The sequence below is a fragment of the Centruroides sculpturatus genome, unplaced genomic scaffold (genome assembly GCF_000671375.1).
Source record: "Centruroides sculpturatus isolate CEXI.00-Female unplaced genomic scaffold, Cexi_2.0 scaffold938, whole genome shotgun sequence".
Taxonomy (NCBI): domain Eukaryota; kingdom Metazoa; phylum Arthropoda; class Arachnida; order Scorpiones; family Buthidae; genus Centruroides; species Centruroides sculpturatus.
The window spans coordinates 205,174-231,180 of NW_019385371.1; the positions used below are offsets into that span (position 1 = coordinate 205,174).

Genomic DNA, 26,007 nt, shown 5'->3' on the forward strand with positions numbered 1-26,007 from the left:
GTTACGAAGCAACCAATTAAATATTGACAAAAGAATGAGGCAAAATGACAAGAGGTTGTTGTTTTCCACATCTTGATGGATTCAAGGCCAACGTTTCTTGAAGAAAAATGGTCAGAATGGCCAAAGTGGTTTAAAAAAAATGAGGTCGCATTAAACTAAATGATAAAAGAAGGGATTTTTTTCAAATAACTTAATCCAATCAGGTCATGGTCGTAGCCACAGGTATTATGTTTTTCACTCTCTTTTGAGGAATTATGGCAAGACGGATTTGAATTATTATTATTTATGCATTAATTACTGTAAAGTAGATGCAAAAATGTTATTTCGGATTCAGAGAATATATTAAAATCGATAACAAATTGCCTAATTTTATTAAGAAAGCGAGTCCTTTTCAGTAACCTTTTCAAGGACTTGTCAGAACTTCATCCCTTAAAGCTATTTTGATGTTCGTTTTCTTAAGAGGAAATTCACAGTTTGCGGTTTCTATAATGTAATTTCTCTTATGATAATTATGTATTTCAATCACAAATAAACAACTAAGTCCATTTCTTCCTTATACGCTAAAAAATGTATCGTAACCACACATCTACATATCTCATTATAATTAGAAATTCTTAAAGGTTAAAACTTAAAATATTTTCATTTTAATTCGTTTAAAACAATCTTAATATATTTAATATCGAAATAAAAACTGTTTAATATTATTTCCTATACTTAAAAAGTCAATTTTAAAGACTTTAAATGTAGTATTCTATAGAGGATGTTTTAGAGGTTAATACATTAAAATTAACAAAGAACTTGAAAAAAAAAAAGTTTCTAGCCACGATATTTACAAAATATTTATGAAAATAAAAGTCGTTTTATATCTCCAATAATAAGAATTCCGGGAATTTATGGGCGAATTGCAAGTTTTCTTCTTACGAGGTCATAGTAGACAAGACCAATGAGTAGCTAGCTGTTCACGTGACTTGAATATAGTAAATTGAATTCAAGTACCCAGTCAAGCAAGGTAGACAGTCCTTGATGAGATGTATCTATAGAAAGTATTGCCTACGATGGCGACTAAGGAATATATTTCTGTTTAAAACTATCGTATAAGCTACTTCTTATGGATATAAGATGTAGTAGTTGTTGTCAACATGTTAAATCTCAAAAGTTTTGATTTTTTCTAAAGCAATTCTATATAAAAAAAACAGGTAAGAATTGGCCTAATTTTTATTTATTTCTGTATTTTACATCATTAAATTGAGTAGAAGTTTTTAATAATATATTCTTGAGAAATAAAGGTGATTTTTAATCATTTATAAAGTTTTTGTAGAAAATTTTAGGATTTTATTACTATAATTTTTTTAAATTTTATTTGTTTTTTTTTTTAATTCTCATTTATGTATTATTTTTCTGTTTATACATTTTTCTATAACAGATTTTGTAAATATTTTTAAATGCTGGTAAACAAAAACAATGATCATCAATTCTATGATACTGACTTGCAACATTATTTTAAGCTGACTTGATCATAGTTAATACAAATTTAATCGAATTATTAACGTTGTATAACAATTTTATACAGTTTACAATAGTAAAATCACCATAAATATATTGTAATTTCGATTAAAAAAGTATAATTAATTGTAATTAATCGGTATATTAAGAATGCTTTAATCCAGGGCCTGTCAGAAGTCGACAGAGGCCCGACCTATTTAACATTTTGAAGGCTTTCGGTACACTAAAATAGCGTTAAAAATTGTATTTTTAAATAATTAAATTCTTAATTTACAAGAAATACAATGGAATGAGTAATTTGTAACAAATGTTTTTGAGGCCTCCGCACGTGCCAAATGGCTGTACTGATTTCCCTACGATAGGGCCTACATAATTCTAGCGTAAATATTCTCGAAAAAAACTATTCCGATATTTAAAAAATATTTTAAAAAGTATATAAAATGTATACGGAACAATTAACAAGCCACCAAAATTGTTTACTTCTTTTCGATAACCTTGGTAACATGTGCGATGTTGACATCATACTTTCAAATTACCCACCCTGCTTTAAAAATCTTATCAGTTTTTCGATCCGGTAGTCACGAAAGGCATATAATACACTGTCTTTCAATTTCCGAGTAACTTGAAAGGTACTAGTAACGTCAAATATGTACGAAAACCACTAATTAGCAGCCTTTAAAAATTATATTAATTTACATATAGTATCATTGACGTCACCGGAAAGTATACTATAAATAATTAACTTTTTTTAAAGGCTCTGGTTACGAAATATCGATATTTTTAACACAGCATCGAAGACTGGAAAAATATTCGTTAAAATTACATCATAACTTTAAACTATAGCCTTGTACAGTACGTAAGATAACTGTATAAGGTCTTAAGGTAAAAAGGGTCAATTTTTCTTCATTATCAAACATATTTTTTCTTAAAACCGAGTAGTTTCTTCAGATAAAAAAGGGCCTATTTTTCTTTACCTTTAAATATATAAGCTTATTTTCTTATATCTCTATTAATTAAGTAATTGTAAGCGCATTTATGGAAGGGCCCAGAGTTATGCAGGGGCCTAGGAATCTGGATTTATGGGCCCTTGCATAACCCTCTTGATCCAGCTCCGTATTAAGCAATCACAAATATCTTCGTACGAGGAAACTCTTTTTAGGTTTCCAGAACATTGAACTTTTCCTTTGAACTAGTTTCGGAGATTTCTTTATGATGTTCCAGTTAGATTTCTGTTTAAACAACAAGAAATATTTAAAAGAAAAAAAAGATTTTACTTAAACCGGAAACTAATTATAATTACGAATGATTCATTATCGATAGGGTCGAGTTAAATTTCTTGTTAGATCTCTATCGTATGATGTCACAGTATAGAAAACAAGAAATTAGTTTTGACAATGTAGATATGTTTATATAAATAGTTTCTATTTATAAATTCTTTCTTAGAAAATTTTCTTTAGTCTTAATTGAATATTAAGTAGACAAAGCGAGACACGTACTTACTATAAATTTTCTTCATAATTTTTACAAGGAAAAATGGTCTACAAATGTTTTTATTTTATGAAATTTCAGTTTTAAAACGTGTTATTTTATGTATTAAAATTTAAATTCTATTATAAGATTATTCAATTTGATAAGCAATCGTTGTATTCTTGGCTTACAACAAGTAGAGTATTTACTGTACTGAAATATAAACAGAAAAACATTATTTTCTGTGTATTCGGTACAGAATTTCCCTTTCCCCCCTTTAATGTTTCCAACGTTGTGGTTTTCATAAATGGGAATCAAATATGTAACTACAAATATCGTAAATGGAGATAATTTATTAGTCGATACACTAAATAAATGGGTATGGACTTCTCGCTGGGGTGCCACAAAATGCCAATAAACAGAGCAATTAAAAATGCTAATAGTTTGTCACTTTTTAATATTTGTATACTTTTATTAAAAATGCAGATCGTTAACGTCACTATTCGTTTATATATATATATATAGAAGAGCATCTTTGATGCGACACCCATTGCTGTGCCATCAAAAAATTGTTTGTGCCACTAGCTCAAGAAGAGTTAAGAACCTTTACACACTAAACGTTTGCATTTCTGGTTTCCTGGTTCTCTTTTTTTCGATTTAAACATTATTTTATACTTCGATTTATGTTATTTTATACTTTAAAAGTTTATAGCCAAGTTCATATTGTTCTTCTTCCTCCGATTTTAAATTCATTATTGCTTGATGAAGGAAGAGAGTCTCTTCCCTTCCATCAAATAATAATAATAAATTTAAAAGTATTTATACTTATAAAAGGTGATGAAAAGGAAGGTAAGTTTAGTAGGACATTAAGAACTTCCTCGGAAGATATGATTTTTAAAAATACAACTCAATTTTTTAACGTTATTTTTCTGTTTTTTTAAATATATCAAGGCCTCAAACTGTTAAGTTTTTGGTCTCTGAAAGGCCTTATTATTTATTTATAATGAATGACCACTTAAAAATGTCAAACATAACTAAATTTACTTACAACTATTTAGAGATAATTTAATTCAAACGTTCCAAAATTTTATTTATTATATAAAAAAACTGTTAAACATTTTTGCCAGTCACTTGTTTGTCTCGAATAAAGTAGTTTGACTGGTTCAAATGTCACCAACATTCACTGACGCCTATATTTTACTTATTCCAAAGTTACTTCACGCATAATAAGTAACATATGTTACGGAATACACATATAAAACCTTATTTATAACTCTTTTCTTAGCGAGAGATTGATGAAAAGCACGAGTTTATAACCATTTTTGCTTGTCGACCTATATTATACTCTTTCTATATTAATACAAGACAAGAATGAATTACAAATAGGTTGAAACACAAGACCAAATATGAGTTGACAATGCATTTTTTTAAAAATTAAACATTAATATTAGTGTTTTATTATATTTTCAAAATTATATAACATAACTTTGTTCTCAAACGGCCCCCAAATTTCCTTGTAATTCATCGACTCCCCAAATAAATCGATTACTAGAGACCAAATTGGGAACCCCTCAGTGGTGCGTTATCTTATGGGCAAAAAGGAAATTGACTGGGATCTCCGCCAACAGGGGCCTCAAACCAATCTTTTATAAGAAAATATTTTCCTAAAGAAAAATATCTGAAGTCAACACCGCTCACGGGGTCCCTGTAATTCCAATTTGCCTGGGCTCCATATAACGCGCCACTAATGAATACTAATAGCAGACAGGTTGGAAAATGATCATTGCTTTTCCTTATTTTTAAGGGTAAAAAATATAATTTTTTGTCCTTAAAATTCTATTTTTACTTCTATCGTTTGGATATATTTACTTTAGTTTCATGTTTTCTTCTTTAATGACTTCTCAGAATAAATTATTGCAGTAAATGACCTACTGTAAACTGACCTACGTATCATTTCCAAATTTTCTGGCATATATTAATGTAATTTATATTCTACATCATTATAAAATAACAGGATTTTTAAGCACAAAAAAGTAATTATAACTTTCAATTCTTTACGTATTTTAATGAGATGTTTCTGAATTAATTAAATGTCAAGAGAATAATAAAAAGTTTATATTATAAATAAAGGAATTTTACTGTATCTGACAGCTTTTAAAAACATTTCACTTAAAACTTATAAATTAAAAATTTTATTATTAAATATTAGCATTTACATAGCTATTCTTGCAGTTTTTATAGTTTAAATTAACAATTTTGTTTACACTCTCAATTAATTCAACCCAGTGACACGTTATCTTATGGACAAAAAGGGCCTGGGGCCCCAAACCAATTTTTTATTACCCCAAAATGTCTGAAATCAACGCTACATGGGGCTTCTAATTCAAATTCTCATGGGCCCCATGAAACTATAACGCCCCACTGATTAAACCGAGTGTTTTTTAGTTTATTTAATATTAAAAATATATTCTGTACACGTTATTTGTTATATTTCCTCCAAGAAAAATCACGGAAGTCCATTAAAGATTTTATGGGGGCATTCTATTACGCTATTGTTATCGAATATCCGGGAATCCCAGTTTTTTTTTAACATTGATAGCATGCAAAATACAAATAAAGTAAGCAAGGTGAAGGTTTTAAAAAATAATAAATTGATCTCAATATAATAGAAACACACAATATAATGAATTTGAATGTTGAGGACGTTCCAACAAATGTTAAAAGTCATTTTACTATTTAAATATACCATATGCCTTGAAGGAAAATAATGGAAAACCAGACCAGATTATTTTTAAATTGTTTTCATGTATATAAAATTAAAATACAAATGTTTTATTTTTAAATTATTTTTTACTTGGAAGCGATATAGAGTATGATAACTGTACTCTACCGTACTGTACAGTTGACCCCCTATAACACTGTTGATAATTTCGTTTTATATGAATTTCATGTTGTACGAGTCAGTTAGATTTTACAAATACGTGAGCCTTTCGCAGCCCGGCACACGTAAAATCTAAGTGATTCGTACAACACGGAATTCATATAACACGGAATTATTAACAGTGTTATAAGGGGGTCTACTGAACTACATTACAGTACGGTAGAGTATAAAAACACTATAAAACTACTATATCATACAATGCCAAAAGCATTTTATGATATTAAATTAATTAATTTTTAAATAACTTTTTCTATAACATTTTATTATTTTAGCAATAATTGGAGGAAAATAATGTAGAATAACGATAACCCAGTTTTCCTTTGTCGTATGTGTTAATAAATTATCATAAAAAGCATATTGTTACAATTATCTATATTTAGAATAAAAGAAAGCGATAATAATCTTTAATTTATGACAGGGTGGATCATGCTTTTTAGTAACATTGGGCTAAAAGTAATTTGGACCCTGTCAAAAAAAAGTCAACTCAAAAAACAATTATCATTTGCTATCGTATAATATTTATTGCATAAATTTACAAACTTGACAAAAAATATATATATATTAACTGAAACTAAATACATACAGTAGAGCGTCGATTATCCGAATCAATTGGGGACTGGGGTTGTTCGGATAACCGATTATTTACGAAAAAATATATTAATTTATCTCATCTTGACATTTTTCTCCGTTGCGTGTCGCTTCGCGTTGAATTTTCGTCGATGTTAAGCCTAACGAAGACTATTGTATCGTTAAAAATTATTTTTTTATTTTGTACAAACAAAATAAATATATTGAAAAATATAAAAACAATAAAAAATTATACTTCAGAAGTTAATTTAGTATCAAAAACGTAAAATATTTGAGTAGCCCAAGACATAGCCAAAGATTGCAGCGCCACAGCACTGGCAAAAATTTAAATTTGCGGACTGGAATTCTTTCGGATGATTGACGTTTCGGATGATTGACTTTCGGATAATCGACGCTCTACTGTATACGTTTTAATTAATAATTTTTTGATAAAATGTCCAAAAGTTAGAGAGATTAGGGTTGTAACCTGAAGCCTTCAGTTTTTTTAAGCTTGCTGTTTCAGTCCCTATATATATCCGTATCACAGTCTATTACTGTATTCTGCTGAATGTTTCAATATGGTCTTCGATATAGACATTAAAACAGATCAAATTTCTGGAATTTTCGTCATTAAGGCTCCGGGTTCGATTTTTATCGAGATTACTATCATTTTATAATACATATTTTACGTGTTTTGTCTATTGAAATTAATACTAATAAATGAAATTCATTAGAAGCTGAAAACACTTCAAGTATTTAATTAATTAAAAAAAAATATCTAGTTTAAAATAAATTCAATTAAAATTCTTGAAAATTATTATGTAATTTGTATCGAAAAATCAACAATTGGGGTATATTTAACTTAAATAATATTGTTAATTATGGATAAATCTTAATTACATTTCTTTAATTACCATAGATTTAGAAATTGATAAATTTTTATTACTTATTACAGGATTGAAAGATGAAAGCTTCGTTAACATTGTTTTTAATGTCGTTTTTAATGATGAAGAAGAGTTATTTTTCTATACCTTGTTCTTCCATCAATCCTGTGCATTGTGAATGCTTTGTAGCTGAGCTTCTTGAACCAGAAGAAGGCGTACACATTAGTTGTCCCGATAACAGGTCGTATCTAATAGAATATACCATTAACGATCTAATAAAACTAGAATGTCTGACTCCACAACCTCCTTACGCTCCTGCTCTTTTTAAAAATATGAATACTACCGAAATCGTCAGATTTGAATTCACTCGTTGCCCTCCACCAAATATATCGTTTAATGAAATATTAGAAGGATACACAGTGAATTCATTAACGTTTATTAGTAATAAAAATGGCATAAAATCTGAAAATTTTGAAGGATTGAACGATCTGGTAACACTGATTCTTCAACGTAATTACATTCCATTCCTTTCTAAAGATCTTTTTCAAAATGTAAAACAATTACAAGTCCTCCGTCTTAATGATAATCGTATCCAAAAACTGGATGAGGAATCATTTAATTATCTTTTTAATCTTACACATTTAGAAATAGGTGGAAATCCAATTAGATTCCTTCCTGAGAATGTGTTTTCTAAGCTTTACAAATTAGAAGTCCTTCACTTGTATAAAATCCAATTAAAGAATTTATCTAAAGATATTTTTAAAGATCTTTCAGCATTAAAGATACTTGATATATCAAGTAATAATTTAGAGAAATTACCAGATTCAATATTTGATTCTCTTCTGAATGTCGAGCAAATAAATTTAAAGAGGAATAAGTTAAAAAGTCTTCCAGAAAATTTGTTTAGATCTACTATGAAATTAAAAATATTAGATTTCGGTAGAAATTCTGAATTAGATTTATTGCCTGAAACTCTTTTATTTGGATTAAAGAAATTAGAAAACATCGCCATGGAGAGCTGCAATATCAGTTATATACCAGAGTTATTCTTTTCACAAGCTAAAGAATTGAAGATTATTAAAATTAACAACAATAGAATTTATTCTTTATCAGATGTTTTGTTCCAAAATAATTCGAATTTGCAAACGTTATTCATGAGTTACAATTACTTAACAACGCTTCCATCTGCAATTTTCAAAAGGCTATACAATCTAGAAACATTAGGAATTTCTAAAAATAATCTTCAGCATCTTCCTAGAAATATATTCTGGGATCTGATAAGATTGAAAACCATCAACTTATCTTACAATAATATAACACATTTAGAACAAGATATGTTTAAAAATATGCAATCATTAGAAACATTTGATATAAGTAATAATAAATTAACAAAAATGTACGACTTTGGTGTACGTAATTTAAAAAAAATTAATATCTGTAAAAATGAATTAAGTGAATTTCCTAATTTTAATTGGGGTATTTATTTATATTTGGAAGATTTAAATCTACAATATAATAAAATAACTTCATTATCGATTCGTTCGTTACTTTCACAGAAAACAATAATCAGATTGGGATGGAATAATATATCTTACATTGACATTTCAGAACTGAAGAACATTCGCAAGGTGTATAAAAATTTCAGCACTGAGAAAACGCCATCTTTACCTGCTAAATGGCTCTTCTTCCCCAATCCTATCTCGTGCGATTGCCATATTTATCCTTTTGTGTCTTTCATTAGAGATGTAGAAGTTTCTACAGAAACGGTTTTCTTGGCTAAGTTTGCTGATTTTGACGATCTAAAATGTTCTCAGCCGGAACGATTAAACGGAAACAAACTATCTAAGCTTGGTTTCAATGATTTTAAATGTGAAATCACCGAAGATTGCCCTTCGTACTGTAATTGTTCGATAATTGCAAAAGAAAAATTATTAGTAAATTGTAGCAATCGAGGATTAGATAAGTTCCCAAATTTTGCACCATGGAATACTTCTATTCTTGATCTATCCGGTAATCATCTTACTAGTTTGGACGATTTGAAAGAGGCAATTTGGGAAAATGTGACAGAAGTTCTTTTGGATAACAATAATATAAGTGTTCTCAAAGATTGGAGTTTTCACAAAAACTTGGCGAAATTGTATCTAAACCGTAACTTATTGAGAGTTCTGCCGTATGGTTTTATGGATTACGCAGCCACCAAACCCACATTTGAAATAACTTTAGGAGAAAATCCGTGGCAATGCAACTGCGAAACTACAAATTTTAAAGCGTGGCTTACGGAAAACTATCGTAGAGTAAAAGACATTAATAAAGTTTATTGCGAAAATCAAAGAGACGAAAATGGAACCATGAATGTAATCAGAGTACCCGATGATATCATATGTCCACCAGATAATTGGCCACACAAAAAACAATTGATCACCGTGACAGTCATTGGTGTGTTATTAGCATTGTTACTATTTGTCATTTTAATTCTTTATTACAGAAACAGAAACACTGTGATAGCTTACTTTTATTTTCACTTTAATTTTGTTTTCTTTTGTCTATACAATGAAGATGAATTAGATGAAGATAAACTATTCGATGCCTTTGTCTCTTATAGTAGTAATGATCGTGATATTATGATGGCACTCTTGAACGAACTAGAAAATAAAGATCCATCGTTTAAACTGTGCATCCACGAAAGAGATTGGATGCCAGGAAATTTAATAAGTTTAAACATTGTTAATTCTGTTCAGTACAGTAGAAGAACTATTTTAATTTTAACACAAGATTTCTTGGAAAGTGTATGGTTTCAAGTAGAGTTTCAGACTGCTTATCACCAAATGTTAGAAGATAAAGTAAATCGATTAATTGTTATCGTAAAAGGAGATTTGCCACCGAAAGAGACTTTAGATAAGAATTTACAAGTGATTTTATCAACTAAAACATATTTAGTATGGGGCGAAAGATGGTTCTGGGAGAAATTAAGATATGCCATGCCTCACAAAAAGAAACCATTGTCCAGCACCGATCATCGCATTGTTCTTAGTACAAAAACTGCCAATCCAGATTTGTTAAAATCTGTGGAAGACAAAATGTCTAGTTTCATATATCTACCGGACAGTAGGAACGTAGAGATGAAATGTGTCAAGTCTGATCCTAAAATGATCGCACCGAGTCAAGCGGACAGTGGAATTTATTCATTAGAATCAATTTCCACAGAAAATATCATCTCTGAATCGGATGATGTTTGAATCTGTGATAAACGTAATGTAAAAAGTTCAAAATTCTTAAGTTCAAAGTTCAGATAAACGTGTACAATACGAACATTTCCATCAATGCCAGTAAAACGAATGTTGTGTGTGTGTTTTTCATTAAATGTACAATTCATAATTTATGTTGAATATCTACCTCACAATAAAATCATTTTTGTATTATTTCCATAAAAATAAATGAATTAATTAAAATTAAAATTTTTAATATTTATGAATGGTAAAATCATGATTAACAGACAAATTGGATCATATTTTGAATTTGTCTTATAAACACATTTATTTTGTTTTTATTTTTTTTTATACAAGGTAAAATTTTGTCTAAAATATATCATAATAAAGAAAATTACTTTAAAAAATCATTATTTTTTAACGTTTTTCCCCGTAAGCATCAATAAGACTTTTTTTTTTAAATGTTTCTCATGGGATGGGGCGGAATGCCCTCGAGATATGCCAGAAGATACGACCTAAATTTAAATTTAGATCCTCCAGAACCGTTGTAGATTGTTTGGAGATTAACCAACCGATCGATCACATCCCCTGAAGATTCACGAGGCATTCGCAGCTTCTTCAATCAGTTCTAGCATGCACCATATAATACAGAATCCTGAAGTGTTCAGTTGAAATTCTGGAGACTGCCAGAATTCAGGTAGATGTATCCTGTATTCTATCCCGATTAGCCCAGAGCTAATCGAAACTAATTCACCAGAAAGATAACACGTGTCATATCCATCTGACCGTAACAATGTATTGTTACATAATTACAATTTGTAAACTGCATTTTGTAATGAGTATAAATTGCTTCTATTACAAGAAAGTATTGTAAATAATAACGGATTTTTTGTTTTAATTTTAAACTCTCTCTTTCCTGTGGACATTAACGGAAGATTCAGCCAGGCTCACAATGAGGATGATCGGATGAAGAAGACAGGATCCGATTACTAAAATAATTGGATATTTTCATGAAATACATTAGAAAAAACGTGTATAAAATATATAAAAAAAATGTTTTGATCTATATATTTCACTCGATGGAGTAATAGAGGATGTAAATAAGTATTTTTAGATGTTATCTCCAAAATTAATGACGGTGTTTGAGATGTATATAAGTTTAACGACTGCTTTACCTTCTATAGACTTTGGGCTTCCATAAATTACGTAACGCAGATATGGGTGAATAAGTATGCAGGTAATCATTACAATGAATTAAAAGGGGGTGGGGTATTACAAAACGTTACGTAACGCTAGAATCTCGACCTTAAGGCAACAGAATGATTCCGAACCGTACTTTTTATGTCGCTGTTTTCCACGTTATACATGTAATTTACGTTACGTGCTGTGTTTTATTCCTTAGCAGAATTAAAGGGGTTGATCGAGGATATGCTGGAGACAGTATTACGGAATATTACAGGAGGATAGAATGGTAGTTTAAAGCTATGTAATTTATAAAATATCCCTTTTATTCATGAATATCATCTTTGAATATAAATGCTATTTAATTAACAGATGATTATTCTTAAAACTAGTTTCCTAAGTTATTATATTGCTTAATTTTGAAATTTGCAAATCATCAATTCTTTATTAAATTGGTTAATTTGGAATGAATATTTATTGCCATATTAAATTATTCTTAGGAATATATTAATAAATGCTTTCTATTATTTATTTATTATTCTAAATTTACGAATTTTTGAATTCAAAATTAATTCGTTATGTATACATTTTTAAAATAAAGCTTTTGAATTATGTGAAAGTAATTGTTTCAGAATTAGATGTGTATCAAGAGGGTAGAGGTTTAGTGCTTCCATCTAGTGCTAAAAACTTTAAGTAAAATATATAAATTATACTTAAAGTTTAACGCTCTTCCTCCTCTATTTATGTGGCATAAGAATTGCGTTATTTCTCAAAATTTGATCGGTCGATTTTGATAAAAGTTCGCCATTTTTTTCCTTGAAAAATGAGAAATTCAAAAATGTAATAAAAGATAGGGGTACAGTACATCATATATGACTTCGTTTTCGAGGCACAGTGGGGTCAAAGTGTGAATGTCCGTGCTTCCTGAAGCGATTGAGCGAGTCTAACGGAATTTAGTAAACGAAAAGGTAAAATAAACAGCATTGTAACAGAAAATCGAGTCGAGAATAGGGAGATAGAGGGAGGTCATATGTCATATCTCGAGTGGGGTCGGATTTAATAAAGACTTTACTCGTTATTAGCATTTACAATTTTCTGAGAAACTTATTTATACTTTTAAATTTATGTCTTTTGTCTTTTTTTTATAATAAATAATAGTATAAAAGTTATTTTTTTTAAATAAAAATCTCGTAGCAGATGGTACCACACACAATTTTAACTTTGTGCTAATGTATCTTAGTATTTCTTAAACATGAATATTTTTCGCCGGAAAAGTTATGCAACTCGTTACTGGATTTTTTTTTCACTTCGTGCCAAATAGCGCACTAAAGACTAATAAGGAGAGAAACATCGAGACAGAATAATTTAGATCAGTGGTTCTTAATCTGTGGTGAACAACTTATGGGAATTTGGATAGAGATGTTTAAATATATATATATATATATATATATTTATTTAAGTTATAACTTTTTTAGCATTTTCTTTACAGGATATTTTACTACTTTTTTCTATAAAATAATAATGATTTAATTATTTTTTATTAATTAATTTCACTTCGTGTTGGTTATTGTTAATATTCACATAATTAAAAATATCATTCAAAAATTATTTTAAAAGTACAGAACAATGTATTATACCCAAAAATGATGCCAGATGGAAGCTAGGATTTATCATATTTAAATAACCAATATAAAATAAATACTTTATTAACACTTTTAATCCTTTTATACTTTAGTGAATTTAATTATATATGAAAAACAATTTTTAAATTATTTATTATACAGCAAATACATACAATAGTTTACGTATGTAATATATAGTAATGTAAATTAAACGAATTACACTTTCATAATAATAATAATAATAATAAATACGACTAACTTTTAAAATGTATTAGCCAATACTAAAAATATTTTCCTTGTCTTTATAATAGACGAATTTCAAGAAATGTTCCTATAATTTTTATACTGAAGTGTAGACAATGCTTTACATTAAAAGAACATTTAAATATCCTTAAAATAAACTTATTTAATTATATATAAATAATTTAGCAAGATATTTTAAAAAATTAATTAAAAAATCCTAATAATAATGTCTTAAAAAATAAGGAAACTATCTTATTAACAGATAGTTTTCGAGTAGATAGGTACAGTTTCTTGAGGGTAGATTGCTTTTCCATTTGTAGTACCATAATATGTTAATTTCGAACGATTCCTGAAAAAATATTTATTATATAATTGTGACTTTTTTTAATTTAAAACAAATTTATTTACATATAATTTATTCTAAATAAATATAAGGTTGATCTAAAAGTCAGTTAACCTCTCATTTAAGCTTCTTGTGTAATAATACAGGGGTAATAATGTCGATAGTCTCTCAACTCACATTTAAAGTTTATTCTGTGCATTAGGATAAATACAGATATGGAGATTTTACGAAAAGTAATGTAAATAATGATTATGGAAAGTGGAACATCCGGCATTCGAAGCGTGCAAGATGCAAAAATGGAGGCCAGTTAGTTCCGATGTACTAGTTGTATCATTAATTTATGTTGAACAAGTGGGTATGAATTAATAAATAAGTTATGTTGGTTCGTATGCTACCATTATTCACTAATCTGACGTATTAACAGTTAAAACTTTATTACGTTACAACAAATGCTGAAAATGTTCTTCTTCCTGAAAACACAAATTGACATTTTGCATTTCTTTCTTAATTTAATACTTTGCGTAATCTTGAATTGATCAATGTCCAAATTTCTCCACGGACCATCAAAATTTCCTCGCAGATTATCTTGGTCCACAAACACCGGTTGGCGATTGCTAGTCTAGGGTATGTGTACTTTTTCTGTACACTCTGCCCTTCAAGAATCCCCACAGAAAGTAATTGGGATGTCGAGTTTGGGGATCTTGGTGACCATAAATTTTGGGAAATTATGCGATTTCCGAACAATTCATGCAGCATTGTCATCGTCTTCCTGGCAGTAACGGCGCTATGTAGTGTACTGTACGTATGTACAGTACATAAAATTACGTTATCACTCATTCGCCCGCAATAATCTTTCAAAGTTTGAGTTGGAGGTCTTCATGAACTCTCTGTAGCTATTTAAAACGAATAGACGACATTCAAATACATTTCGTTTAACTGACTTTTGGGCCATCCCATATATTTTATACAAAGGAATTTATATTATAAAAACAATAATTTTCTGAAATATGAACAGTATTTAATAAGATTATATACTTACATTCCCAAGTTATTCATAGGAACGATTTTTATGCATTTTACATAAAGCTTATTATCAATTTGCGGTCTTGTAGTGTACCAAAAAAATTCTAAATTTGTTATAGGATCGATTTTATGAGTAGTTATCATTAAATAACTATACGTTTTACTAGGATTAAATATATCTGTAGCATCTTGAATGTACAAACTGTAAGAAATATAAAGTGAATTTCATAAATTTTACGTTTCTTTTAAAATTCATTTTTATAAAATTTACTACATACTCGCTGTTCAATACTTGATTAACTGTACTGTTATTTATGATTAATATTAATTTTCCAGCTTCTGTTGAGCTGTTTTGCTTGGAAGCCAAAGTAACTTCTACGTGATATTGATACACTGAATGCAAATTATAACAAAGAATAATTATAAGATCGTGAGAAAGTTAATCAATAACTATTAGTAAATAAACTACAAGTTATTATTACTATAATATGGATTTAAACTCACAGCAATAGTTATCAGTGAAAGTTGTAGCCAAATACATGGTTATTGTTCCATTTATTATTTTATTGCTATATTTTTCTGCTTGAATTCCTAAAGCTGCACATTGTTTTCCGTCTTCTCCACATTTGTAACATTCTCCTCTAGTAAAAGTTTTCATATCTTTGCACTGATAACCCACAGGTAAGCATTCAGAATAAAAAGTAGAAGTAAACAGGTAAACTGTTCGCATATGAGTGCATCGAAACAACGTGTCTGTAGAATATATAAAATCAATCTATTATTTATATCATAAATAACAAATATACATAACAAATCACCTCATTTAAAATTAATTTTTCTAACAAATTCAATTTATAAATGACACGTGGCACATATGGCCAGCTATACAGGTTAATAACACAGACTGTACAGACTACCATGTTATGGATGAGTCTGACCATCAACGAACTCAATCATCAATAAATAGAATGATGATATTAATATTAATTGACGTAAATATGAATTTTTACCAAAATTTAAATCAAGAATCTCTTCCGCGCACCCTTTACCAATTTTCCCTCCATCTGGTTTAAAGTGTATATGTCCAGTTGGTTGTTCAATAATCAACTGTGCTAGAAATTAAAAATAAAAAAAAAGTTAAAGATAAATAATATACTGTATAAAATATAAAAATAAGTACTTATTTAACAATACTAACTAGCACTTGAAACAGAAATAACGTCTACGAATTTTGCATCTGTATAATGAAGCTTATATTTTGATGAAAAACTTGCAAAGCAGAAACCTGCGATATCCAACCCTAAAGATTATAGAAAAACTATTAAAATTTTCAAATTTATTAAACATATATTATATATATATATATTTTTTTTTACCAGTAATTCTTCCAATTTTTCCCGTTTTCAAATACTTTCCAATAAATCCTACTGTCTGACCTCCAAGACTAAATCCAATTACATGGAATTTTTCAAACTGGATTTCTTTGCAAGTTTTCTATGCAAAAAAATGCAAATAAAATGCCAACTGAAACTACAAATTAATAACATTCAGTATAATTATTTCTTACCTTCCAAATTTCAAACTGTTCTGCAATGTACTTTCCTATTATAAGAGTATTTCTTATGGCAGTCGGGAATATTAAAGCTGAAGATGCTATACTCCAGTCTATTACAATTACATTGCAATCTTCATACTTAAGGTAAGCCTGTTTTAAGAACTATATAATTTAATTAATTATTAAATAATGTAATATATGGGAAATCAAATTGAAACGAGAGTAAAATTATTTATCTTACAATAATATGTTCACTATTGGGACTACCGTTATATCCATCTAATAAAATAACAGTTTTTTTATTAGGATCATAATTACTATTTTTAGAACAGTTTACGAATGTTATATTTTCTGGATAATATAGATTTTTTCTTGTGTAGAGAAAGAAAAATGTTGGAGGAACAGAAGCATGTTCTGCACCGAAAAATATTATTTCTTCACATAAAGGGCACGGAATATCGGCATTAATTTCTGCAAATAAAAAGAATTAAACGTATTTTTTAAATATATATTTATAATTAAATAGGATAAGAGGATAATATCCTAGTTTTTTTTAAGTATAGAAAGGAAACAATTGTTGAAATTATCACTCTGTAATATAATATAAAGTAACAAAATGGTAGAAATCTAACAGTAGGAAACGTGTTCAAATAATCTGTTGAAAAATTCTTTAGTCAAGAAGACATAACATTGAAATGTGCTAGGAATAATAATAAACTGAATGTAAAAAGTTTTAAGTATAAACCTCGTATAACATGGTACTTTTTCGGAACATAGCTACCGTATTATACGAGGGATACATGTAGTTTAAATAGATTTCTCAAAATTAAAACATTAATAACGTATTTAAAATAGAGTATAATTAACAGTTCTTCATCGAACAGTTGCTCATATTTCCTTACGGTTTCTTAAAGAAAAGGGAGGCAGATATAAGGTTACGATGATAACTTCGCTAAGTATAAATCTGTATCTACTATTAGGATCATTTTGAAATTTTTTATTTTTGCAATAATTTGAAAGTTAAACAGCGGAAAAAGTTTTCTACAATCTATTAGATATTTTCACAATTATGAGTTTGTGGAAAAAAATTAGCTAAAATCATCGTGCAAATCAATCACTGGATTACACTCGGTTCGATGCGACTACATTTTGCATGATTTGTAGATGTAAAGCTAAAAATGATTTGCAATTGCAGGCGTAAAAATTTATTTTTCTAATAAACAGTTGCAGTTACAGTAGTAGCGGCCTCGCTTTTCAGCATACCCGGAAAGTAGAAGGAAAGAAGGGAGGGGAGGGGAGGAGAGGGGAGGGAAAGGAACGAAGGAAGGAAGAAAGGAAGGAAGGAAAGTGGTTGGGGATCACTTGGGGCTGATAGGACCGTAAAAACGAACCCCAAACGAACCCCAAACCCCTTAGCAGTGCTGCTAATCAGATAACTAGCAATACGACCAACGAGTATATACAAAATATTCAGGAGTACAGTACATGACAACTTACAGAACAGTACAAATGGCTTAATACACGTGGAGTTAAGCCCAAAAAATGTGTAAAGTGAAGAACAGTATGCAACAGAACGATCCCGAGAATTAGTGAATCCTACCGCAATTGATGCCACAGAAACCGCTGAACAAAGTAACCAGTTAACCAAACAGCAGAGGTTTCATTGACTACAACACTGGGGAGACCCCCGGGCGCACTGTTAGCTGAGAATATTAATTTTATATACAAAATCAACAAGGGCATCATAAATGTCTTTATTTTTGAGGAACAAGTCTGGAGAACATGGCCACACTTCGAGTTGAGCTGAGACCGCTGCGATGAGGCTTCGTCGTTCCATGTTGTAGCGAGGGCACCTGTAAAGGAAATGGGCACTATTCTCCAATTCCCCGAGAGGACAGGGGCAGTACCCGTTACCTTTATTTAGGAAGCGTGCCAGATATGCACGCAAATTGCCGTGGTTGGTCAATAGTTGAGTAAGCACGTAGGAAGGAGTGAAGTAGGAGAACTTTGCCCTTTCCTTCAGCGACAAAATGAAACAATGGGTTGTCCTGCCAGTGGCACTATTATCCCACTGATGTTGCCAGCAGCTAAGAAAGTAGCTGTGCAGTTGCGTTAGAACCCAGCTGACTGGGAGCTGGGACCCTTGAGTAAGCACTTGAGTTTATGTTGGAAATCGTTTTTCTTGCGAAGAAGTCTGCACGATCGTTTCCCTTGTTGCCAGAATGGCCTTTTATCCATACCATTGTGATGTCCGATGCTCGATCCAAGGATGCCAACGTACTGATGATGTCGTTAACTATTGGGAGGTTCACGTTACACTTATTAATTTGATGTAATTTTGCTATTCGTTATGATTTCTATCTTGGCATTACTGAATTGTCCGGGCGTCTTCTGGATGTACTTGAGTGCCTTTAAGATGGCCAGGAACTCAGCTTGGTTATTACTACAGTGATTGTCTAACCTAAAGTACTGTTGATGGAGAATTCTACCACCCTGGTTATAAACCACAAACGAGCCCCCGGTACCACTATCAGTCCAGGACCCGTCAGTGTAGATATTGACCCCTGCAGAGTGCGGAACACCACCCTCCAGGAGAATCCGACAGCTTGGACCTATGGCTGGATGTGGATGCTTGCTTCTATCAGTCTTATCAATACCCTTTTCTATTAAAAAGTCCGTCAGTTTTGCAATGCTGTCCTCTTTATCAATTCATGTTGTCCTGGCATTGAAGCTCTCTCTAGTCAACTCCTTGCAACACAAACGTTTCAGAGTACAGAGGAGGTATATACGCTTTATATGTAAATCAATTGGCAGGAGGTTGGCTATGGAAAGAATACCGTCTGTTGGGGCTATCTTGTAGGCCCGTACAATGGACAGTGCTGAGAGTCGCTGTAGGGAGATGAGCTTCTGTCTTATATGAATCATTCTCACTCTGTACCCCCAGACCTCGCAACCGTAAGTGGCAATTTGCTGAGTGACCACAAGATATATGGTTTTCCTTGACTTGTAGTTAAGACCCCATTTGTTCCTACAATTGGAAACCAGAGCCCATGCAGCTTTCATGGCCTTCTCATATGTATAATACATATGCTCTTTCCAAAGCAGCTTATGGTCTATTAGGAGTCCCAGGTATTTTATTGAGTTGGAATGCTTGATGTGATGACCATTAATTTTAATCGATGGAGCTTTTTTTAGGGAGTTCCCTTTTGGGAAGACTATGCTGTTACACTTATTGTAGTTTATCCGGAGATTTATGCACATGCTCCAGTCATAAATTTGGGTGAGAAGATTGTTCATGGATTCCTGTAGGTTTTCCTGGTTTCGGTGGAACATTACAACTATCATGTCGTCCGCATATCCTTGTATCCTGGTGTTATTAGGCTTTCCATCCTGCATGTTAAGGAGACTGTTATAAATGATGTTCCATAACAAGGGTCCTGACTTTGAGCCTTGTGGGCAGCCCCTATTTATTGGGCGAATATGCACCAGCCTATTTTCACTATAAATGGCCGCACTGCGGTCTTTTAAATAGCTTTGGATAATCCTGTAAAGGTTACCTGGGCAGTTGGCGTTGCCAAGCTGGTGCAAAATCTCTAGCCACCAGGCGTGGTCAAAGGCTCCCTTAAAGTCGATTGCTACTAGGAGAGTATGATTACCTGCCTTCTTGGCAGCATTTATGTATTCAATTAAGTTGTCCAGGGCATTCACTTTTCTCTTTCCGGAAGACAAACTGGAGTGGGTGGAGAAAATTCAATTGGTCTAGGTGGAATTTGACCCTATTTATAACTAAAGAGTCCAGGACCTTACCAAAGAAGAGCAGAAGGGAGATAGGATGGTAGTCAGATGGCACTGAAAGCACCTATCTGGGTTTTTTTGGAATTAACTTTACTGAGGCCTTTTTCCAGGAAAGCAGAAAATAACCAATCTCTAAACACTTGTTAAAAATCACCTGGAATGTTGTGGGGAGGTCCTCATAGGCCTCTTTCGCCATCCGCCAAGTGATATTATCTGGCCCTGGCGCCTTGTGTGGTTTGATATTCTTGAATTCCTTCTGTATTTCCCTAGCACTAAACGGTTTGTCATCTATGAGACCTTTATAGGTATTTGCCTTTTGTCTAATATTTCTTTGGCCCTCCGAATGCTGGCATGAGGTGTCCTGCGGGAAGAGCACTTCCATTATAAGCTCACAGGATTCCCTTACTGAACTGGTAAATGTCCCGTCCTCTTTCTTCATTGTTGGTGGAATACTGACGGGTTTCTTTTTTCCTCTCACTATGTAATAAGGAGTGGACCAAGGGCTACTCCCACACCTTTCTGTACAAAAATCTTGCCGGGCTTTAGACGTACTGTGTTTATCAGCCTTTTATATTGACTGTATTTGTCCTTGTATTCTTTTCTCTTATGTTCCTTCTCAGTACAGTCCTCTTCTCTCCAGAATTTTCTTTTGCATCTTTTTACCTCTTTTCTCATCCTGTTAAGCTCCGTATTCCACCATGGAGTATTTTCCTTTATTAATTTAATTCTTGTGGCCTTCTGATAAGCTCTATGTATTATGTTTCACAGACAGCTTACTGTATAGTCGATTTCTTTTCCACATGAGATATTGATCAATGGGTCCGGCTTCCACATTTTAGTTAGGTATTGACCAAAGAGTTCCCAATTCGTTAGGTTGACAATTTTATTGCGATCCCGAACCTTACTATCATCGATATTTAAAAGGATATAGTTGTGATCACTAGCAGAAATAATATCCAAAGTATTACAGTCTACTTTTCTGGTCAGTAGGGCAGCGTTGCCTAGACTGACATCCACCCAACTCTCCCCCACATCGGTGGAGAAGGTTGGTAATGGGCTACTATTAAGGAAGGACAAGTAATGCCCTGCCATAAATTCCATGAGCAGATAACCCCTTGGATCCTCAATCGGGCTGTGCCATAAGTGTGATTTTGCATTAAAGTCTCCGGTTATAAGCACCTGTTCTTTTTTCAAATTATCCATAGTATGGCTTAGCATATTTAATGGGGGTGAGGTCATCCCCTGGCGGGCAGTAAAAGGATATAATGTATAGAGAGTCAGCACTGGTGACAATCCTTACCATTGTATAGTACTGATTCGAGTACTGGGCTATCAGTTGTGCAGTAATATCTTTGTTATAAATAACTAGCCCGACCTTAATATTTCCATTTGGGTACTTCGCCGCATAGACCATTGCTGATCCCAACATTGCCACCTTTTTATTAACATATGGCTCCTGAAAGCAGAGAATATCGATCTCATGATCGTGGACCATTTGGAGGGCCTCTGATGATGCTGCCTTCTCCCAAATCAACCTCTGGAGGTTGATTTGGAGTAACCTAATACCCCTCTTGACATGACTGTCACTGGGGGCAGAGATGCTGAGGGGTTTCGTTACCGTTGTACTAGCCATTGAAGGGGGGGTACACAGATACTGGAGGAGGTCCCTTTAATAACTGGTGTTAGCTATCACTTGAGTTTTGGACCATTTCAAGCAGGGCAGTTTGCAGCGAAGGCATTATGATCTGTATCTAGTTTCTTACTTGTTGGGTTATCCTTATTAAATTTGGCACAGTTGGAGCATTTTGGCTCTTTGTCTCGATTTGGACAGTCCTTTAATCTATGCTTATACCCACAGTGGCTACATTTCTGCCTTAAATCACATCTGGTAGTTATGTGCCCATATCCACAGCAGTTAAAACACCTTACGATTGGTATGTGGTCATCTACCTGTATCGAATTCCAACCTATTGCCACACGCCCTGTTTCAATGAATCTACGTCTCAAAATGGGGGATACTGACAAGATGGCATGCTGTACTGTACATCCTTGTGTTTTGGAGTGATGAACCTCACTAAGGAGTACTCTCTCTTGAAGCACTCCATAGAATATTGCTTGCTTACCCTTGAGTTCTGGTAGAAAAGATCCTCCATCAGTTCCTCACTTTGCAGATCTTGGTGGTAGATTCAGAAGGATTTCGGGAGCCTTTTTCTTTTTTCCCTTACCTCCATTTTGTTGGCTAACTTGGTATTCTTTTCTATTGCTGCTTTTAAGGCCGTGGTATCTTTATTAGTTTTCACCTCTAAGGAGATATCACCGCTTGGAAGTGGCCTTATATTACCAATATTTAGGCCTAATTCCCTCGGCGATATGTTTTCTTGAAGCAACACCATTAACTCCTCTGCCACCGGCTTTGACTCGTTCTGAGCCTCCACCGAGGAGATAATCAACCTATGGGCATCTCCTTCCTTGACACCCACTCCGCCTTGTCTACCCGCTGATGCATTGATTAGTCTTGTTTCCCTGCTGGCCTTTCTATTGTTTTTCTTTACCACATCTGAATACAGCTGAGGGGTTAACTGAGGCACTGCAATGGCTTCCTTTTGCCTCATTTCAAGAATTATTCCAAACAACTGATTCGCCGCCGCGTGCATTTTTACTGCTGCATCACGGATTACTGCTCTTTCACTGCTTCTGACATTTTGACTAGTATTGTTTGGAATTCTTGTCATGATTGTTTCTAAGCAGGAGTTGATATTAGAGAGAAGTTCTTCTTCCACGTTTGGCTGTTCCGATCCACTATGGGTCGGGCTTCCTAATACATCCACATTCGATTGCTTTGCCATATGAGAAGGGGGAACTCACAGCACAATGGAAAAATCCATTATTAGTGTAGTATATTATTATATCCCATGTAATTAGTATATTAGTATATCGCTATTAACCTACTTCGCGTTGAATTTTCCTCCATGTTAATCCTATCAAATTTTTTTTAAAAATAATAATCGCCGCTATTGTATCGTCAAAAGTTAGAAAATTATGTCTCGTTTAAACTGGTTTACTGGCTCACTTTCATGGTCGATCCAATGTTGCCAGCTAAAACATGTAAAAATAATATTAAAGTAGCCAAGACATAGCCAAATATTGTAGCGCCACATCACTAGCGGACATTTGAATTTGTCGACTAGAACGCGGTCGGTTAACCGAGGTGACGGTTAATCTGTGGTCGGATAATCGATGCTCTACTGTAGTTCGTTTCGTTGAATAGCTACATCTCTGTGGATACAGTTTTCCAAAGCATGACGAGCATGGTACAGCCTAAGTATGACTCAACACGTCTTATAGTGGTCCGTTCAAACTTGAATGTTACAGGTGCATTCTACTCGGTTCATTTCAATTCGAAACGAACTATTTCAAGTATTTGTCACATCTTCCATGTTTTGCTGGCTGCTGAAGAGGTTCAGTGGTATGAAGTCCAGAAAATATCTCATATTTCTTATAAGATATTTTTGTATTTTTCAAAGTGTCACAGTAACATGTTGGCTATTCGTTTTAAAGAGTAAATAATATTACTGTCAATATATCCTGCTGCAGAATTCTGAATGTATTGCACTGTACATCTTTTACTACCTTTGATAGCTGGGTGGGTGTAGCAGAAAAGTGGAAACTTGCTTCTCTAAGTTCGAGTGCGACTTAGGAATTCAGGATTTTTCCGTCTACGATAATGTCGGATCCCGTTCCATATCACCCGGCTGTTCCTATTATGGAAGTAAATCCATAATGCATCGATGATTAAAGGCTCTGTTAGTGCCTACAAGGAGGAAGGGTGAAAAGAATCCTTTATATCTGTAGAAATGTAATTTAGGAATATGCCAAATTCATTATCAATGAAGAAATTTTAAACGTGTTTCCTTAGAGTTTACATTTAGAGAGATTTAAATTTAAAGAAGTTAAAGATAGTTTTCACTGAGTAACACTGTGAAAACTATAGAAATATTTAGTTTTCCACATCTAACAACTCGAGTATTTTCATCTCTGAATAGTATTTTCTTAATTCTAATAATTTTTCTATAAAGCTCTGTATTTACAAGTTCATACTTCCCAAGTAGTTTATAGGCATTGTGATATTATTCTTAAAATCAGATTTTACCACACATTTCTGAAATTTGCGATTAATAACGCCGGATGAAACAGTTACTGCAACTGGTATATTTATAATCCCAGACAACGCCGAGTGTAACAAGCTAGTATTCCCATACATTCAGATGGTTCTAAATCTGAGAACTACGCTGGTTTAGTCATGGTCTGTCATGATAAAATCGTGGTAGATCAGATTTCTTCTTTAGTCTCCACCTTCATTACAGAGTTGCATGCTATGCATTTAACTCTAAAGCATATCTAAACAGAATATCATTAATATGGTACTGTACTGTACGGTTGGTGGTTGTCTCCTGTACGCAAATACGCTGCATTGTAATTGCTCGTATTGGTTATAACATTGTTTATCAGATCTATTGGGAGCAAAACTCATTTTTGAACAAGAGAATCTCGAAGTTCCTGGAGTGTTCTTACCAGGAAATAGGCTGACGGGTGAACTAGTCAATAATTTTCTTGACAGTGAAGATATTTGACTCAAGGAATGGTCAGCAAGACATCCTGAACTAAAATTCATAAAATATATGTAGGGAGCCGAGTTTCATTCTGTCAGTTCCGCCAAAAACATTTCAAGTACTTCAAGATGCCCTTATTCAAGAATGAACTTCGCTATCGACAGAAATGATAAACAATGCTACGAAGTACAGTATAACCAGCATGAGCAAATTTCGTGCAGCTTATGTGTGTGTAAGAAGCAATCAAATGTCATATTTATCATTCTCTGTGCAAAAAGATTTACAAAAATGCTTAATACCCTTTTTTCTTGTTGTTTTTAGCTTGACACAAGTTAAATAAAGATTTCACTTTTCAGGTGTTTTGTTACATAAAGAATACAATGTTCTGGTCGGTAGTTTCTAAGATAAAGGCCCATCAAAGTGTAAATTCACATTTTTCCTTTATGTTAGATCTACTTGTTTGTTATTGTTTTTAAAGCTATATTTAATAACTTAATTTACATGTAATTTGATTAACAGGTAACAAGCAGTCAAGCTATACTGGTAATCATAATATAATTTTAAAAAATTAATGAGACTACATGCAAGATGCAACTAAATTATCCAAACTATTTATTGTTAATATACAATATAATAAAATATTTAAAATAAGTAGGAATAAAAATACAGCAAATATACACTACGAATTCGAGGATAATATAATAGCTCTATTAAATAAAATACAGATATATTAAGAGTTTTTAAAAGGAGCAATTAGTATTAATTATCAATAATATAATATAGGCCTACCTGTTATTAAATTGAACATAAATATAGAGAGTAGAACGTAAGCAAACATTCCAAGTTAAATTATTTATCTATGGATAAGTATTACTTCTCTTACGTCTTCTCAATGTCAGGCAAATAATTTTTAGTTAAATAAATTGCAAATAATGCTGACTGATTAAATTCATAAACTATGTAAGTATTTAATATTACAAAAAATATGAAACTTACAAATAACTGCTTAAACGAATTATATTTTGTTGATTGTAGTTACATATATCATTAAAGTAAACAGTATACG

At 32.1% G+C, this 26,007-nt stretch overlaps 2 protein-coding genes across 5 annotated transcripts; one reads left to right on the forward strand and one right to left on the reverse strand.

Moving 5' to 3' along the window:
* Positions 1 to 1,024: 1,024 nt before the first annotated feature.
* LOC111638251 (protein toll-like) lies at positions 1,025 to 10,801 on the forward strand. Of its 2 annotated transcripts, none has more exons than XM_023383915.1 (2): positions 1,025 to 1,196; positions 7,434 to 10,801. In XM_023383915.1, exon 2 carries the CDS (start codon positions 7,443 to 7,445, stop codon positions 10,596 to 10,598), a length of 3,156 nt encoding a protein of 1,051 aa, XP_023239683.1. In that variant the 5' UTR covers positions 1,025 to 1,196; positions 7,434 to 7,442; the 3' UTR covers positions 10,599 to 10,801. The 2 variants fall into 2 exon arrangements, with proteins under 2 accessions (XP_023239683.1, XP_023239684.1); XM_023383916.1 differs by lacking the exon at positions 1,025 to 1,196 and adding an exon at positions 3,550 to 3,819.
* A 2,789-nt stretch (positions 10,802 to 13,590) lies between these two features.
* On the reverse strand, positions 13,591 to 25,910 carry LOC111638252 (lipase member I-like). 3 transcript variants are annotated; one of them, XM_023383918.1, is made up of 10 exons: positions 25,731 to 25,910; positions 16,778 to 17,007; positions 16,549 to 16,686; positions 16,358 to 16,475; positions 16,180 to 16,281; positions 15,992 to 16,093; positions 15,486 to 15,734; positions 15,260 to 15,374; positions 14,998 to 15,183; positions 13,591 to 13,964 (listed from the first exon to the last, which is right to left on the reverse strand). In XM_023383918.1, the coding sequence occupies exons 1-10, from the start codon at positions 25,777 to 25,779 to the stop codon at positions 13,871 to 13,873; spliced, it is 1,383 nt and encodes a 460-aa protein (XP_023239686.1). In that variant the 5' UTR covers positions 25,780 to 25,910; the 3' UTR covers positions 13,591 to 13,870. The 3 variants fall into 3 exon arrangements, with proteins under 3 accessions (XP_023239686.1, XP_023239687.1, XP_023239685.1); XM_023383919.1 differs by having other exon boundaries at positions 13,592 to 13,964; positions 16,031 to 16,093; positions 16,549 to 16,698; XM_023383917.1 differs by having other exon boundaries at positions 13,592 to 13,964; positions 16,549 to 16,698.
* Between the last annotated feature and the right edge of the window lie 97 nt (positions 25,911 to 26,007).

Bases quoted from the DNA above. Each gene is read 5' to 3' on its own strand.
- LOC111638251 (XM_023383915.1), top strand. From the start codon at position 7,443: ATGAAAGCTTCGTTAACATTGTTTTTAATGTCGTTTTTAATGATGAAG.
- LOC111638252 (XM_023383917.1), bottom strand. From the start codon at position 25,779: ATGTTTGCTTACGTTCTACTCTCTATATTTATGTTCAATTTAATAACA. The intron at 17,008-25,730 runs GTAGGCCTATAT...TTTTATTTGCAG, and splicing joins TATGTTCAATTTAATAACAG to AAATTAATGCCGATATTCCG. The intron at 16,282-16,357 runs GTAAAAAAAAAT...TATAATCTTTAG, and splicing joins AAAAATTGGAAGAATTACTG to GGTTGGATATCGCAGGTTTC.